At 39.4% G+C, this 16580-nt stretch overlaps 1 protein-coding gene across 1 annotated transcript; it reads left to right on the plus strand.

Moving 5' to 3' along the window:
* The first annotated feature begins 673 nt into the window (after positions 1-673).
* Positions 674-15862, plus strand: LOC103282826 (oocyte zinc finger protein XlCOF6). The gene is made up of 5 exons (XM_062972983.1): positions 674-808; positions 7119-7670; positions 9947-10029; positions 12184-12304; positions 12786-15862. The coding sequence occupies exons 2-5, from the start codon at positions 7154-7156 to the stop codon at positions 14357-14359; spliced, it is 2295 nt and encodes a 764-aa protein (XP_062829053.1). The 5' UTR covers positions 674-808; positions 7119-7153; the 3' UTR covers positions 14360-15862.
* The last annotated feature ends 718 nt before the right edge of the window (positions 15863-16580 follow it).

A 16580-nucleotide genomic window follows, 5' to 3' on the forward strand; every position in this document is an offset into this window, starting at 1 on the left:
TTCTATTATTATTCTATTATTATTGTAGTATATTATTATATTATTACTATTATATTATTATTATATTATTCATGATTCATGACTACATTGAAACTACAATAGAGAGAAATCAGCACGGAAACTGCAAGAGGCTTGGATAATCCAGAGGCTTGGATAAGCGAAGCTTGGATAAATGAGACTCTACTGTGATATATATATATATATATATATATATATATATATATATATATAATTCTATTATTATTCTATTATTATTGTAGTATATTATTATATTATTACTATTATATTATTATTATATTATTCATGATTCATGACTACATTGAAACTACAATAGAGAGAAATCAGCGCGGAAACTGCAAGAGGTACCATAGATTGTTGTACATGGAAATAATGGTAGTAAATAGTTTTTGATTTTTTTAAATACAGTTATATATTGCAATTATATATTTTTTTGTTATTTAAACTATATATATTGTGAAATTGTGGTTTCTCTCTCTCGAAGTGACACCCCACCCAAGTCATGCTAGGTTTTTTGGTGAATTTTGACACACCAAGTGCAAAAGGTTGCCCATCGTTGCCCTATATCCTTTGCCTGTCTTTTGGCAGGATGGGTTTGCAGAGGTTTGCATTGAGGAGCAGGGCTGCCAGATGTTGGGCAGGAACAGAAAGAGTTAAGTTTTTGGGGAGAGAAAGGAGGAGTGTCTTCCGAAGGAGTCCGGAAGAGAAGCTGAGCCTACAAAGCGAGAAAGGCTGGGGAAGAAACGGGGGGCTGCTCTTCTCTTCCCTTTGCTTCCCTCCAGGTCTTGGGGTGAGTTTCCGCCAAGGAAAATAGGACAGGGCTGGGGACTACAACTCCCAGAATCCCTTTCCAGGAGGGAGGTGGAGACTAAGGTTGAATGGAGGGCCATGGCATCTGTAGCTTGGTTATTGAGCCCTTTCCTTCCTTTCCTTGCTCTTCTCCTTGACCCTCCATCCATTCCCTTTGAGCCTTTGACAACTACCTTGTTTCCCCGAAAATAAGACAGTGTCTTATATTAATTTTTGCTCCCAAAGATGCGCTAGGTCTTATTTTCAGGGGATGTCTTATTTTTCCACAAAGCTGAATTCACATTTATGGTTGAATTTTTAAAAATGAAAAATTATTATCTATTGTACAGGAGTTGTCATCACAAAACAGCATAACCAAGCAAACTGTGGATCCTTTCAAGAATTTCTATATTATATTTTATTGCTATACTGTTTTTAAATTACTGTTTTAAATTTCTGTTCTTATGTAAATTTATGTTGTTGTTGGGCATGTAAGCTGCCCTGAGTCCCTTCTGGGAGATGGAGGTGGGATACAAGAATAAAGTTATTATTCTTTCTTGTTACTATCTTTATTTCCATGCACAACAATCTATGGTATGTACATTTACCAATCCTGCATGCTTCCAAACAAAAACTTTACTAGGTCTTACTTTCGGAGGAGGCCTTATATTTAGCAATTCAGTAAAACCTCTACTAGGTCTTATTTTCTGGGGATGTCTTATTTTCAGGGAAACAGGGTAGGCTTTGGGAGGCTGCAATTGGGAAAGGGAAAAAGAGCCAGGTGCAACACAAGGAAGGAAGAAAGGGGGATATAAACAAGACACATACCTAGGTTAAGGTAAAGGTTTTCCCCTGACATTGAGTCTAGGGCAGGGGTCTCCAAACTAAGGCCCGGGGGCCCTCCAAGGTCATTTACCTGGCCCCTATCTTAAACTTTAGACTTAGGGTTGACCTAAATCTAGCTGGTTTTTGGAGGTCTCTTTGCTTACCTATGGTCTTATGAGATTGTCTAGATCAGGGGTCCCCAAACTTTTTAAACAGGGGGTCAGTTCACAATCCTTCAGACCGTTGGAGAGCCGGACTATAGTTGGCCACCGAGCAATAATAACAACAACAACAACAACAACAACAACAATAAAAAAGAGAGTTGAAAGAGACCCTTTGGGCCATTGAGTCCATTCCCCTTCTGTATTTGTGCACCGAAAGCACAAGCAAAGCACCCCTGACAGATGGCCACCCAGCCTCAATGTTAATAATATCAATTATAATAATAATAATTATTATTATATGCACGCATCATCCGAAAATACATCACACAGTCCTAGACACTTGGGAAGTGTTCGACTTGTGATTTTGTGATACGAAATCCAGCATATCTATCTTGTTTGCTGTGTCATAATAAAATAATAATAATAAAGAGGGTTGGAAGAGACCCCTTGGGCCATTTAGTCCAACCCCTTCTGCCTCTGTGCACCAAAAGTGCAAGCAAAGCACCCCTGACAGATGGTCACCCAGCCTCAATGTCAATAATAGTAATAATAATAATAATAATAATAATAATAATAATAATAATAATAATAAAGAGGGTTGGAAGAGATCCCTTAGGCCATTGAGTCCAACCCCCTTCTGCCTTTGTGCACCAAAAGCACAAGCAAAGCACCCCTGACAGATGGCCACCCAGCCTCAATGATGATGATGATGATGATGATGATGATGATGATGATGATAATAATAATAATAATAATGGTTGTAAGAGAAGAAGTGACCCCCTTGGGTCATTTAGCCCAACCTGCTTCTGCCCTTGTGCCGTGGGGGCTGGATAGATAGCTTCGATGGGCCGCATCCGGCCCCCGGGCCTTAGTTTGGAGACCCCTGGTCTAGATGGTCTTTGAAGGTCTCTTTGCTTAGCTACAGCCTTATGAGACCATCTAGATGGCTTTTGGAGGTCACTTTCCTTACCTATGGTCCTTCCTATGAGAACATCTAGGTGGCCTTTGAAGGTCCCTTTCCTTACCTCTGGTTTTATGCGATTGTCTAGATGGCCTTTGGGGCCCGTTTCCTTACCTATGGTCTTATGAAACCATCTAGGTGGTCTTTGAAGTCCCTTTCCTTATCTATGGTCTTCTGATGGCCTGATGAGATCATCTAGATGGGCTTTGAGGGTCCCTTTCTGTAGCGATGATCTTATGAGACCATATAGATGGTCTTTGGAAGTCTCTTTGCTGACCTATGGTCTTATGAGATCGTCTAGATCAGGGGTCCCCAAACTAAGGCCATGGGCCAGATGCGGCCCTCCAAGGTCATTTCCCTGGCCTCTGGCCTAAACTTTAGACTAAGGGTTGACCTAAGTCTGAAATGACTTGAAGGCATGCAAAAACAATCCTAATTTTGGACTATTTCATCATAGTCTGGCCGCCCAACACTGTGAGGGACTGTGAATCGGCCCTCCACTTAAAAAGTTTGAGGACCCCTGGTCTAGGGGGTTGGTGCTCATCTCCATTTCTAAGCCGAAGAGCCGGCGTTGTCCATAGACTCCTCCAAGGTCATGTGGCCACTGGCATGACTGCATGGAGCGCCGTTACCTTCCTACCAGAGTGGTACCTATTGATCTACTCACATTGGCATGTTTTCGAACTGCTAGGTTGGCAGAAGCTGGGGCTAACAGCGGGAGCTCACTCCGCTCCCCGGAACTTTCGGTCAGCAAGTTTTATTAATTATTTATTTATTACATCACTTCTACCCCGCCCTTCTCACCCATCAGGGGACTCAGGGCGGCTTACAATATAAACATACACATCAAAAAACAGTTTACATCAGATTTAAAAATCCATCGAGATTAAAAATTACAATAAAATTAAGAGTATATATTTAAAAAATACATACAGTAGAGTCTCACTTATCCAAGCTAAACGGGCCGGCAGAAGCTTGGATAGTCGAATATCTTGGATAATAAGGAGGGATTAAGGAAAAGCCTATTAAACGTCAAATTAGGTTATGATTTTACAAATTAAGCACCAAAACATCATGTTATACAACAAACTTGACAGAAAAAGTAGTTCAATACGCAGTAATGCTATGTAGTAATTACTGTATTTACGAATTTAGCACCAAAATATCACGATATATTGAAAACATTGACTACAAAAATGGCTTGGATTATCCAAAAGCTTGGATAAGTGAGGCTTGGATAAGTGAGACTCTACTGTAATTATACATTTAAATATACAATTAAGGTGCTTTTCATGTCCAGGTGGGGTCTGTCAGTAGGTCATATATTCATATCTCATTTTTGCTGCTACTCATGCTCAAATGCCTGGTCCCATAACCACGTTTTTGTTCAGCAGTTCAATGGTTTAACCCATTGCACCACTGGGTGCTCCGTATTAAAACATAAGAACTACATTTCTTGATAGAAATGGTTTATGGATCTACTCACATTTGCATGTTTTCGAACTGCTAGCTTGGCAGAAGCTGGAACTGACAGCGGGAGCTCACTCCGCTGTCCGGATTTGAACCTCTGACCTTTTCAGTCAACAAATTCAGCAGCTCAGCAGTGTAACCCACTGTGCCACCAGGGGCTCCAGACACATACACACATATATATGTATGTATTTGTGTTGTCGAAGGCTTTCATGGCCAGGATCACAGGGTTGTTGTATGTCTTTCGGGCTGTGTGGCCATGTTCCAGAAGCATTCTCTCCTGACGTTTCGCCCACATCTATGGCAGGCATCCTCAGAGGTTGTGAGGTATGGAGAAAACTAAGCAAAGAGGTTAATATATATCTGTGGAAAGTCTAGGGTGAGAGAGGTCAGTGTGAATGTTGTGTAGTTAATCACTTTAATTAGCATTGAAAAGCTTATCTGCTGTCTTCTTCCTGCCTCTGGGGCATCCTTTGTTTAGAGTCGTTAACTGCCCTAGGTTGATTCATGTCTGGAAATCCTCTGTTTTCAGAGTATTGCTTTTTATTTACTGTTCTGATTTTTGAGTTTTTTAATACTGGTAGCCAGATTTTGTTCATTTTCATGGTTTCTTCCTTTCTGTTGAAGTTGTCCACATGCTTGAGGATGCCTGCCATAGATGTGGGCGAAACATCAGGAGAGAATGCTTCTGGAACATGGCCACACAGCCCGAAAGACATACAACAACCCTATGTATGTATTTATTATGGTTGATGACCAGCATCAAAAACATGGTTTCCATATCTCAGATAGTGTGTTTAGAGATCGGACTAAAACCTGGCCCGTTTATTGCCCCACTTAAAAGGAAACAACCAGCCAGTGCAGAATGGGAATCAAAACATCTCCCATAGCATTCCAGGTCTGTTGGAAATTAGAAAAGGGAGATTTATATATCTGTGGAAAGTCCAGGGTGGGAGAAAGAACTCTTGTCTGTTGGAGGCAAGTGTGGATGTTGTAACTGGCCACCTTGAATAGCCTTTCAGCTTCAAAGCTTGCCTGCTTCCTGTCCGGGGAATCCTTTGTTGGGAGTTGTTAGCTGGCCCTGATTGTTTCTTCTCTAGAATTTCTCTCTTTTTCAGAGTGCTGTTCTTTATTTATTGTTCTGATTTTAGAATTTTTAAAATATTGGTTAGATTTTGTTCATTTTCATTGTTTCCTCCTTTCTGTTGAAATTACAATTCCTAAGAGCCGGTAGGTATTGTGGGAGTTGAAGTCTGAAACACCTGGAGGGCCCAAGTTGGCCCATGCCTGGTATGGACTATACAATAATTTACAGTTCATTTATTTAGGCTTCTAGGAATATGACAAGAGAAGATGGGCTGAAGACAAGGGAAAAGCAAAGTGTGTAAATTGCCATAATAATAATAATAATAATAATAATAATAATAATAATAATAATAATCACAATTCGAACACTTCCCAAGTGTCTAGGACTGTGTGATGTATTTTCGGATGATGCGCGCAGATCCCAGTAGGGTGGCCTTTTGCAGCTGGCAGATCGTAATTTTGTCAATGTCTATTGTTTCATATTTTGTTATATGAAATCCAGCATATCTATCTTGTTTGCTGTGTCATAATAAAATAATAATAATAATAATAATAATAATACCTTTATTTTTATACCCCGCCTCTATCTATAGTATAGTATCTATACTTTAGTATAGTATTGTACTAATAATATAATATTGTATGTAAATAAATAAATAAATAAATAATCTCCCCAAAGGGGACTCAGGGTGGCTTACATGGGGCCAAGCCTGAATAAAAACAATAACAATATAAAACACGACAATAGACAAGAGACATGCACAATTAAAAATGTAAATATTAACCAATAAAGTAAATGACAAAAACTTAATAAAAACATGGATTAAAATGTAGGTTGTAAAAATAGACTGGATAAAATGCACTATATAAATACATTAGAGTCTCACTTATCCAAGCTAAATGGGCTGACAGAAGCTTGGATAAGCGAATATCTTGGATAATAAGGAGGGATTAAGGAAAAGCCTATTAAACATCAAATTAGGTTATGATTTTACAAATTAAGCACCAAAACTTCATGTTATACAACAAATTTGACAGAAAAAGTAGTTCAATACGCAGTAATGTTATGTTGTAATTACTGTATTTACGAATTTAGCACCAAAATATCACGATATATTAAAAACATTGACTACAAAAATGGCTTGGATTATCCAGAGGCTTGGATAAGAGGCTTTTCTCACCCCGAGTTTTAACTTAGTGTTCACGTGGCCCGCCCTTGTTTTATTGTTTTTCTGACTTTGCGTAATGTAGTGTATATTATCTTTTATTGTATTGTTCAATGTGTTATGACTTGTTGTTCTATTTATATTTTGTTATATTGTATTGTTCTGGGCATGGCCCCATGTAAGCCGCCCCGAGTCTCCATTGGGGAGATGGTGGCGGGGTATAAATAAAGATTATTATTATTATTATTATTATTATTATTATTATTATTATTATTATTATTGTTATTAGCAAGGCTTTGATAAGTGAGACTCTACTGTATTGTAAACACGAGGTAAGTGATAAAGTGCTGCCAATTCTTGGAAGTGCAAATTGGGATGGGAGTAGACCCTGTGTCTATATCAAGTTGACAAAAGTAAAAAGTGCAAACCGGTACGAGAATGGTCACGGATATAGTATTGTTATGGGGATGAGCAATCTTTATCCAAAGGTCTGAGTGAAGAGCCAGGTGAGGCTTCATTACGTTTATTCTGACCTGTTTCTCTCCAGTGGGAAAAAACATCCCTCTTTATGTTTGTCATGGCTTACAGATATTGTTAGTTCACTTAGATTTGAACTCATGTACACATTGTTTGGTACAGATTTATTCCATAACGTACAACGAAGGACAACCAAGATGGAAACTGCTTTGGATCATGAAGTGAAGATGGAGGAGCCAAAGCAGACCAGCCCTGAAGGGGAAAGAGAGCCCAATGAAATGTGGGGCAGGAGAAGGTTTGGGGTCCCAGGCAGACTGGGTCCGGATGCCCTGGAGGAGGAGACCTTCAGCACAGATCGTCAGTGCCAAAGCTTCTGGCATTTCCGCTATGAGGAAGCCTTGGGGCCCCGAGAGGTTTGCAGCCACCTCCACTCTCTCTGCCGCCTGTGGCTGAAGCCTGAGGAACATACAAAGGCGGAGATGGTGGACCTGGTGCTCCTGGAGCAGTTCCTGGCCGTCCTTCCTGCGGAGATGGAGCGCTGGGTGAGGGAATGTGGGGCAGAGACCAGTTCCCAGGCCGTGGCTTTGGCTGAAGGATTCCTCCTGAGTCGGGAAGAAGAGGAGAAGAGAAAAGAGGACCTTCAGGCCCAGGACGTCCCACTGGAGACCAGCAAAACGTTCTCTTCTGGGTGGATTGGACTAGAAGACAACACAGGTGAGTCTCCACTGGGTAAGATGTTTTTCATTTCCTTTGGTCTCAAGGTTCCTCCAAATATATCACCTCCTGTTATATGAGGGCTATCCAGAAAGTAGGCTACGTTTTGGATTTTAAAAAGATTAAAGTATAGGATAAATCATTTACCATATGCAGCTGAAAGACACATCCCAAAACTACAATCTCATGTAATCCCCATTGAAATTTAGCCACGTTTCTTATAGATAAATGAGTTTGAAAAGTACTGCACCAGTAAACTTGCCGCCTCTCTCCTCCGTTTCCAACAATGGGGTCGTGGCTGGCAGTGCAGCGTTTTGGCTACGCTGCAGGAAGGGAGAAGGGGGAAGAGCTGAGGACACAAGCGGGGAATTTACTGGTGCAGTACTTTTCAAACTCATTTATCTATAAGAAACGTGGCTAAATTTAAATGGGGATTACATAAGATTGTCGTTTTGGGATGTGTCTTTCAGCTGCATATGGTAAATGATTTATCCTTTACTTTGATCTTTTTAAAATCCAAAACGTAGCCTACTTTCTGGATAGCCCTCGTATCTTCAAGAATGCTTCTATTGAATAGTGAGGGTTTTTTGGCTAGGATATTTTAAGGGTAGTTTAAAAATATATACATCCAAGCTGGCATTGTATGGAATGGTCTGAATCCCATGAGCACTAATGCTATTGAAAGAAATGGCATTATCGTGCATGCGGAAGATGAGGAAGTACTCCATCAAGGACTCAGTGTCATAGTTGATGATGAAGCAGCAGCTCAACCTGTGGCTGGAATCGAGCATACCCTCATGAAGTCAGAAGCTGGAAATGTTAAATAGCCTCTGTATCTTTGTCTGTGGGTGTATCGTATGTCTTAATGGCATTGAATGTTTACCATGTATATGTACATTGTGATCCGCCCTGAGTCCCCTTTGAGGTGAGAAGGGCAGAATATGAATGCTGTAAATAAATACATAAATAAATACATAAATAAATACATAAATAAATGTCAAATTACATTATGATTCTACAAATTAAGCACCAGAAACATCATGTTTTACAACAAATCAAGAGAAAAAGCTATCCAATACATGGTAACGTTATGTAGTAATTACTGTATGCATGAATTTAGCCCCAAAACTTCACAATGTATTGAAAACATTGACTGCAAAAACATTGGCTACTAACAAATATACTACAAATAAAGATTGAATTGCATAAAATGAACTTACAGTAACAACGTTGTTGGAAATTAAATCCATAAAAAGTTACATCCTTGCAGCCTAGAGAAGCAGCTGTGGATCGGGGCCAGATTCAAACTGCATTGAATAATCCAGAAAGTTGGATAAATGAATGTTGGATAAGTGAGACTCTACTGTGTGGGTGTGTGTGTATACACACATACACACACACACACACACACACACATATATCCAAGCTGGTATTGTATGGAATTGTCTGAGTCCCATGAGCACAGATGCCATTTAAAACTTTGTACTACTTTGGGACCTAAAAATGGACTTGAAAAGCAATTGAATAAATTAAGATTCGCCCTTTTTTTAAAAATTATTTTCATCTGGCAGACAGTACAGGATGACAAAGATAAGGACAAACAAACAGAGAGATTTTATTTATTTATTTATTTACATTATTTATTTTCTGCCCTTCTCACCCTGAAGGGGACTCAGGGCGGATCACAGAACATATATACGGCAAGCCTTCAATGCCAATTATAACAATGACAAGACAGATAGAGGTATATATGGTATATATAGACTTTTCCGTCTTTCGGCATCTTTGGAGGCTGTGCTCGGTTCTGGACACCGGGGGGGTGCTCTCGCTCCATCTCCCTGCCAAAGAGCTTTCTTTGTTCTGATCCAAACACTGATCCTAAATACCACCCCGCTTTTTAATGCAGTTCCTATTTATCTACTCACATTTGTTTTCAAACTGCTAGGTAGGCAGAAGCTGGGCTAAAAGTCAGGAGCTCACCTTGACCTGGGCTTCAAACTCTGGTTGGCAAGATTTATTGCAGCTTGGTGATTAACCTGCTGTACTAAAGCCTGGCCCAGATAGCTTTTATCCTAGAGCTGTAACTATATTGAACTCCATGATTTGACATTAATGTGGCATTGGGGGCTGTGCGGTGGTAGCGGGAGTGTGGAGGGATGGGTGTGTTGTTGTGTTGTGTGTGCTAGGAAAGGCATTTTGTTGTGCAGTCATACAATGACAATAAAGCTATTCTACTCTATTCTTTTCCCTTCCTTCCTTTCTTTGGCATTTCTCAGAAAAGGAGCCAAGGATGCTGGAAAGATGTAATAACTTATCTCTTTGTGAAGCAAGTGAAATAGCCTCAGTGGAACAAGATCAGGTAAAAAAATAATAATAATAATAATAATAATAATAATAATAATAATAATAATAATTTTATTTTTATACCCTGCCTCCATCTCCCCAGGGGGACTCGGGGCGGCTTACAAATACAAAACAAACATACAATAATATCAAATACCAAAAAAAAACACAAATGAAAATTAAAAAGATATAAAATAAAATCATATAAAGATGGACGTAGAAATTGAGACAATTACGAAATGTGTTATCAAAAATTTTCATATCCGTTGCTGTGAGTTTTCCGGCCTGGATGGCCATGTTCCAGAAGCATTCTCTCCTGACGTTTCGCCCACATCTATGACAGGCATCCTCAGAGGTTGTGAGGTCTGTTGGAAACTAGGCAAGTGGGGTTTATATACCTGTGGAATAATGTTCAGGGTGGGAGAAAGAACTCTTGTCTGCTTGAGGCAAGTGTGAATGTTGCAATTGGCCATCTTGATTAGCATTGAATGGCCTTTAAAGCCTGGCTGCTTCCTGCCTGGGTGAATCCAGCTAACAGCTATATACACAGATGTCTATTATATACAGCAAAAAGGAATAAAGGAAAAGTATGGTATATAATATAATATAAAGTACTGTATATACTCGAGTATAAGCCTAGTTTTTCAGCCCTTTTTTAGGACTGAAAAAAACCCTCCTCGGCTTATACTCGGGTGAGGGTCCTGGTGGGCTTATATTCAGGTCGGCTTATACTCAAGTATATATGGTATATTTATTATTTTTGTCTATTATTATTGGTATTGTTACATTTATTATTTTACTCTATTTTTATTATTATTAATACATTTATTATTTTACTGCATTTTTATTATTATTACATTTATTATTTCACTCTATTATTATTAAAAGGATGCATAAGCACATTTACATTGAAGAAGATGAAATAACGATTTAATCAGAGTTGGACAGTCATATCTTAAATTACAGTTTGATGTAAAGGTTCAAAAACATTTAAACTACTGATGCCTCAATTAATGTAATTTTATTGGTATCTCGACCTATACTGGAGTCAATGTTTTCCCAGTTTTTTTTTTGTGGTAAAATTAGGTGCCCGGGCTTATATTCGGGTCGGCTTATATTCAAGTATATACGGTAAGTTATGTTATAGTTATATACTTCTATAGTGATATAGTCACTTATATATTATGATTGTAGTATCAGTTTATATATTCCAACTGTACAGATAAATACATATAATTCAAAATTGTCTTGAATCTGAATCGGGTTTAAATAAACCTGATGATTGACCGTAACTCCGTTCCTGTGGTTTACGCAATGAATAATGGTAGATTTACATATAGTATCAATATCAATATAACAAACCATGTATAATCCAATGTCCTATTTTAACAAATATAATTATTGGTACACAAAGTAATCTTATTAAAGTCTTGATAATATTCTCAAGGTTTGTAACACTATTCTTCAAAATCAATCATTCAAAGTAAATCAAAGTTCCATGTCAATAGTAACAAAAAAGGATAACTCCCTGGTTAAAGGAGTATATTGGTGGATTCCAGAGTCTATGCAGTATATGGATCCTGGAGATAATGTGGTCAATCAAATCTGGTTGATACAACTGGTCTCCTGGGTATGCATCCAGTTTCGGCGACCTTCTTCAGGTAGACCTTCTTCAGATAATCCTGGAGTTCCCTCTGTTTGCTTTAAGTAGTATGTCTTGATCATAATATATAAGTGACTATATCGCTATAGAAGTATATAACTATAACATAACTTACTTTATATTATATTATATACCATACTTTTCCTTTTTTCCTTTTTGCTGAATCCAGCTAACACCTCCTAACAAAGGATCCCCCCAGGCAGGAAGCAGCCAGACTTCATGGGGTCCATCCCCCACCCCCATAGCTGCTTATTTAAGTGTTTTTCCTTCTCTTTGTTGTGTTCTTGTATTTCTTGCCCAGTTGTGGTATTCTCTCCTGTGTATCTGAATGCTGTCTCCCTCCCACATATTACTCTATTTAAAGCCCTTGTTATCTGGTTTGTGACTCCTAAAACCCCAAGTCATTTCTTTATATACTTTCATTGGATATGCTTTGGTATACATTAGATTCTGCTTAGTAGCAAAAGAAGCACTAATGATCTGTGTATCCAAAAAATTTTCTTTCAGGTGATGTTTGAGGATGTGGCTGTACATTTCAGTGTGGAAGAATGGGCCTTATTGGATCCGGATCAACGGGCCCTGCACTGGGAGGTCATCGAAAAAAATTATAGGATGGTGGCTTCTCTGGGTAAGAATCCCTCAGCCTCTTGGTCAATAAAAATCAGTTTTGGGATTTGCCAATTGCTTTGACAGTTTTGCTGTACAGTTCAATAATAATTTATATTATTAATAATTTACCCTTCTAACTGGCAGCCAGGGGAGACTGGCTCTTCCTCGTTCTCTGTCATTTAGTCTTTATTTTTCTAAGTATTTTTTAATGAAAGACATAAATTAGATTACTATGTCTTTTGTGGCCAAATTTGGTTTGATTTGGTTCAGTGGTTTTGTTGTTTACTCCATGGGAAAAACACACATTACATTTTTATATGTATAGATGGGAGTTATCATCCAAAGGCTTCCAGAAAGACTTATCCCTTCAAAGATGCGAAATGTCTTGCATCCACGGGAATATTCTTCTCTTTTCTCTCACTCACAACATGTCTACATTTGATTGATTTCATGCTTCCGTTTTCTCATGCCTTCCTAACGTTTGTCTCTCTTCTTTCAAGGTGGTGATGGACAAGGGAGTGAAAGTGGTGGAGCACCAAGTAATGTGTGGCTGAAAACAGCGAGGTGTAAAGATGGGGGCAAAGGAAGACTAGAAATGGAAGCAGAAGGATATAAAAGGAACACAATCCCGGAAAACACAATCCCGGAAACAATCGATGAAAGCAGGGAGATCGGGAACAGCCTTGTCTATGAGAATGGCTTCTTCCACGAGGCATCATACTTGAATGATGATATCACAAACGAAACAGAGAAAGGACAACCTGAGTGTCATCAGTTGGAAGAAAGCTTTGGATCTAGTACACACCTTACACACAATGAAAAATCCCAAATTGTGGACAAGCCATATAAATGCCTGGATTGTGGGAAACGCTTCCATCGGAAAAAAAACCTGCGTCGGCACCAAGACACCCACATGGAAGAGAAACCCTACAAATGCCCGGAGTGTGGGAAACGCTTCCATCAGAGAAGAAACCTCCGTAGACACACGTTCACCCACATGGAAGAGAAACCATATAAGTGCCTGGAGTGTGGCAAAGGCTTTGCGGACAAGATGAATTTCATTGCGCATGAAATGAACCACAGGGGAGACAAGCCGTATCAATGCGTGGAGTGCGGGAAGAGCTTCAGCAGCAAATTTGTCCTCAAAAGACACCTGAATAGTCACACGGAAGAGAACCCGTACACATGCCCCGAGTGTGGGAAGGCTTTCCGTTGGAAAGCAAGTCTCAAGGCGCACGAAAAAAAGCACATGGGAGAGAAGCCGTATAAGTGCCCCGAGTGCGGGAAATGCTTCCATCGGAACGGAGACCTCAACAGACACCGTTGGACCCACACAGGAGAGAAGCCGTACAGATGCCTGGAGTGTGGGAAAGGGTTTTGCCAAAAGGGAAAACTCCAGAGACACCAACACACCCACACGGGAGAGAAACCCTACACATGCCTGGAGTGTGGGAAAGGCTTTGCTGACAGGAGAAGTCTCAATGGGCATGAGATGAATCACAGAGGAAATAAACCATATAAATGCCTGGAATGTGGGAAGAGTTATATCCAGAAAGGCAGCCTCAAAATTCATCAGAAGAGCCATACGGGAGAGTTCGGGAAATGCCAGTTGGTCCTCAAAAACCACCAGGACGGTCATGTAGAATTGAAACCTCACACATGTCTGGAGTGTGGAAAGAGTTTCTCATGGAGATCGAGTCTCAGGATACACCAAAATACCCACACAGGGGAGAAGACGTATAAATGCCTGGAGTGTGGGGAGAGCTTCTGTCGTAGCGCACACCTCAGCAGGCACAAAAAAACCCACATGGGAGAGAAACCCTATAAATGCCTCGAGTGTGGAAAAGGCTTTGTTGAAAAGAGAAATCTCATTGGACATGAAATGAACCACAGAGGAGAGAAGCCCTATCAATGCCTGGAGTGTGGGAAGAGTTACATCGTTAAATCTGGTCTCAGAAATCACCAGAAGAGTAAAAAAGGAGAGTGTGGAAAGAGTTTTGCTGCAAACCAGTCCTCAAAAATGTCAGGAATACACATAGAAGAGAAATCACACACATCCTGGGCCGGGCTTTAGTACTGATGGTTAATCACCAGCTGCAGCAGAACTATCTGTGGCGCAGCTGGCTAGTAACCAGCTGCTATAAATCACTACTGACCGAGAGGTCATGAGTTCGAAGCCCGGGTCGGGTTAAGCCTCCGACCATAAAAAAAAAAAAAATAGCCCCGGCTTGCTGTTGACCTAGCAGCCCTGAAAGACAGTTGCATCTGTCAAGTAGGGAAAATTTAGGTACGCTTTATGCGGGAGGCTAATTTAACTAATCTACAACACCATAAAACTGCTCACAAGGAAAAGAAGAGGAAGAACAGCCACCAATGGACGGTGAAGCAACAGCTCCCCCTGTGGCCGGAACCGTGAAGCTGGAAAGATGTTAAAAATGCCTCTGTGTCTGTCTAAAACTGAATGTTGTTTGTCTGTTGGCATTGAATGTTTGCCATATATGTGTTCATTGTAATCCGCCCTGAGTCCCCTTCGGGGTGAGAAGGGCGGAATATAAATACTACAAATAAATAAATAAATACTAATCAGAGGGTTGGCTGTTTGAAGCCTGGGTCGGGGTAAGCACCCGACCTTCAGCCCAGCTCACTGTCCACCTAAGCAGTTCGAAAACAATCTGTGAGTAGATAAGATTAGGTACTACTTAAGAGGGGAGGCATTTTATGGCACCATAAAAATGAAATACAGTAGAGTCTCACTTATCCAAGCTAAACGGGCCGGCAGAACCTTGGATAAGCAAATATCTTGGATTATATGATTGGGGCCGGGCTGTGGCGCAGGCTGTTGAGCAACCAGCTGCAGCCAGTTGCAACAAATCACTCTGACCAAGAGGTCATGAGTTCGAGGCCAGCTCAGAGCCCTGCGTTTGTCTTGTCTTTGTTCTATGTTAAGGCATTGAATGTTTGCCTTATATGTGTAATGTGATCCGCCCTGAGTCCCCTTCGGTGTGAGAAGGGCGGAATATAAATACGGTAAATAAATAAATAAATAAGGAGGGATTAAGGAAAAGCCTATTAAACATCAAATTAGGTTATGGTTTTACAAATTAAGCACATCATGTTATACAACAAATTTGACAGAAAAAGTAGTTCAATACGCAGGAATGTTATGCTGTAATTACTGTATTTACGAATTTAGCACCAAAATATCGCGATATATTGAAAACATGGTCTACAAAAATGCCTTGGATAATCCAGGACCTAGGATAAGCGAGTCTTGGATAAGTGAGACTCTACTGTACCAGAGAATGCCGGCGACCAAAGAAAGGAGGAAGTCTGTGATCTGGGCTCTTCGAAATGGAGGATGGAGCAACAGAACCACCTGTGGCCGGAATCGAGCACAAGCTCCAGAACGTCGAAGATGAGAAAATGCCTATATTTATACCTCTATCTATTGTCTGTTCTCTCTGTATAATAGCATTGAATGTTTGCCATATATGTGTTCTGTAATTTGCTTTGTGTCCCCTTCAGGGTGAGAAGGGCGGAATATAAATACTGTAAATAAAAGAGATACTTTTGGAAAGCAAGTCATAAGTCACAGTGAAATAACCAAATTACTGTATATACTCGAGTATAAGCCTAGTTTTTCAGCCCTTTTTTTGGGACTAAAAAAGCCCCCCTTGACTTATACTCAGGTGAGAATCCTGGTTGGCTTATATTTGGGTCAGTTTATACTCGAGAATATATGGTACATTTATTATTTTTCTCTATCATTTTTGGTATTATTACATTTATTATTTTACTCTATTATTATTACATTTATTATTGTACTCTATTATTGTTGCTACTATTACATTTATTTTACTCTAATATTATTATTATTATTATTACATTTATTATTTCACTCTGATATTATTATTATTGCATTTATTATTTTACTCTATTATTACATGTATTATTTTCCTGTATTATTATTATTATTATTAAATGCATTATTTTACTCTATTATTATTAAAAGGATACATAAGTACATTTACATTGAAGAAGATGAGTATAATGATTTGATCAGAGTTGGACAGTCTTATCTTAAATTAGAGCTTGATGTAAATATTCAAAAACATTTAATTAATGTAATTTTATTGATATCTATTTTTATTTCTTAAATTTCCCACCCTCGGCTTATACTTGAGTCAACGATTTCCCAGTTTTTTTTTTTTTTTTGTGGTAAAATTAGGTGCCTCGGCTTATATTTGGGTCGGCTTATACTTGAGTATATACGGTATCTGTTTAATTATCCGCTC

Source organism: Anolis carolinensis, chromosome 2 (genome assembly GCF_035594765.1).
Source record: "Anolis carolinensis isolate JA03-04 chromosome 2, rAnoCar3.1.pri, whole genome shotgun sequence".
In the NCBI taxonomy this organism is placed as follows: Eukaryota; Metazoa; Chordata; class Lepidosauria; order Squamata; family Dactyloidae; genus Anolis; species Anolis carolinensis.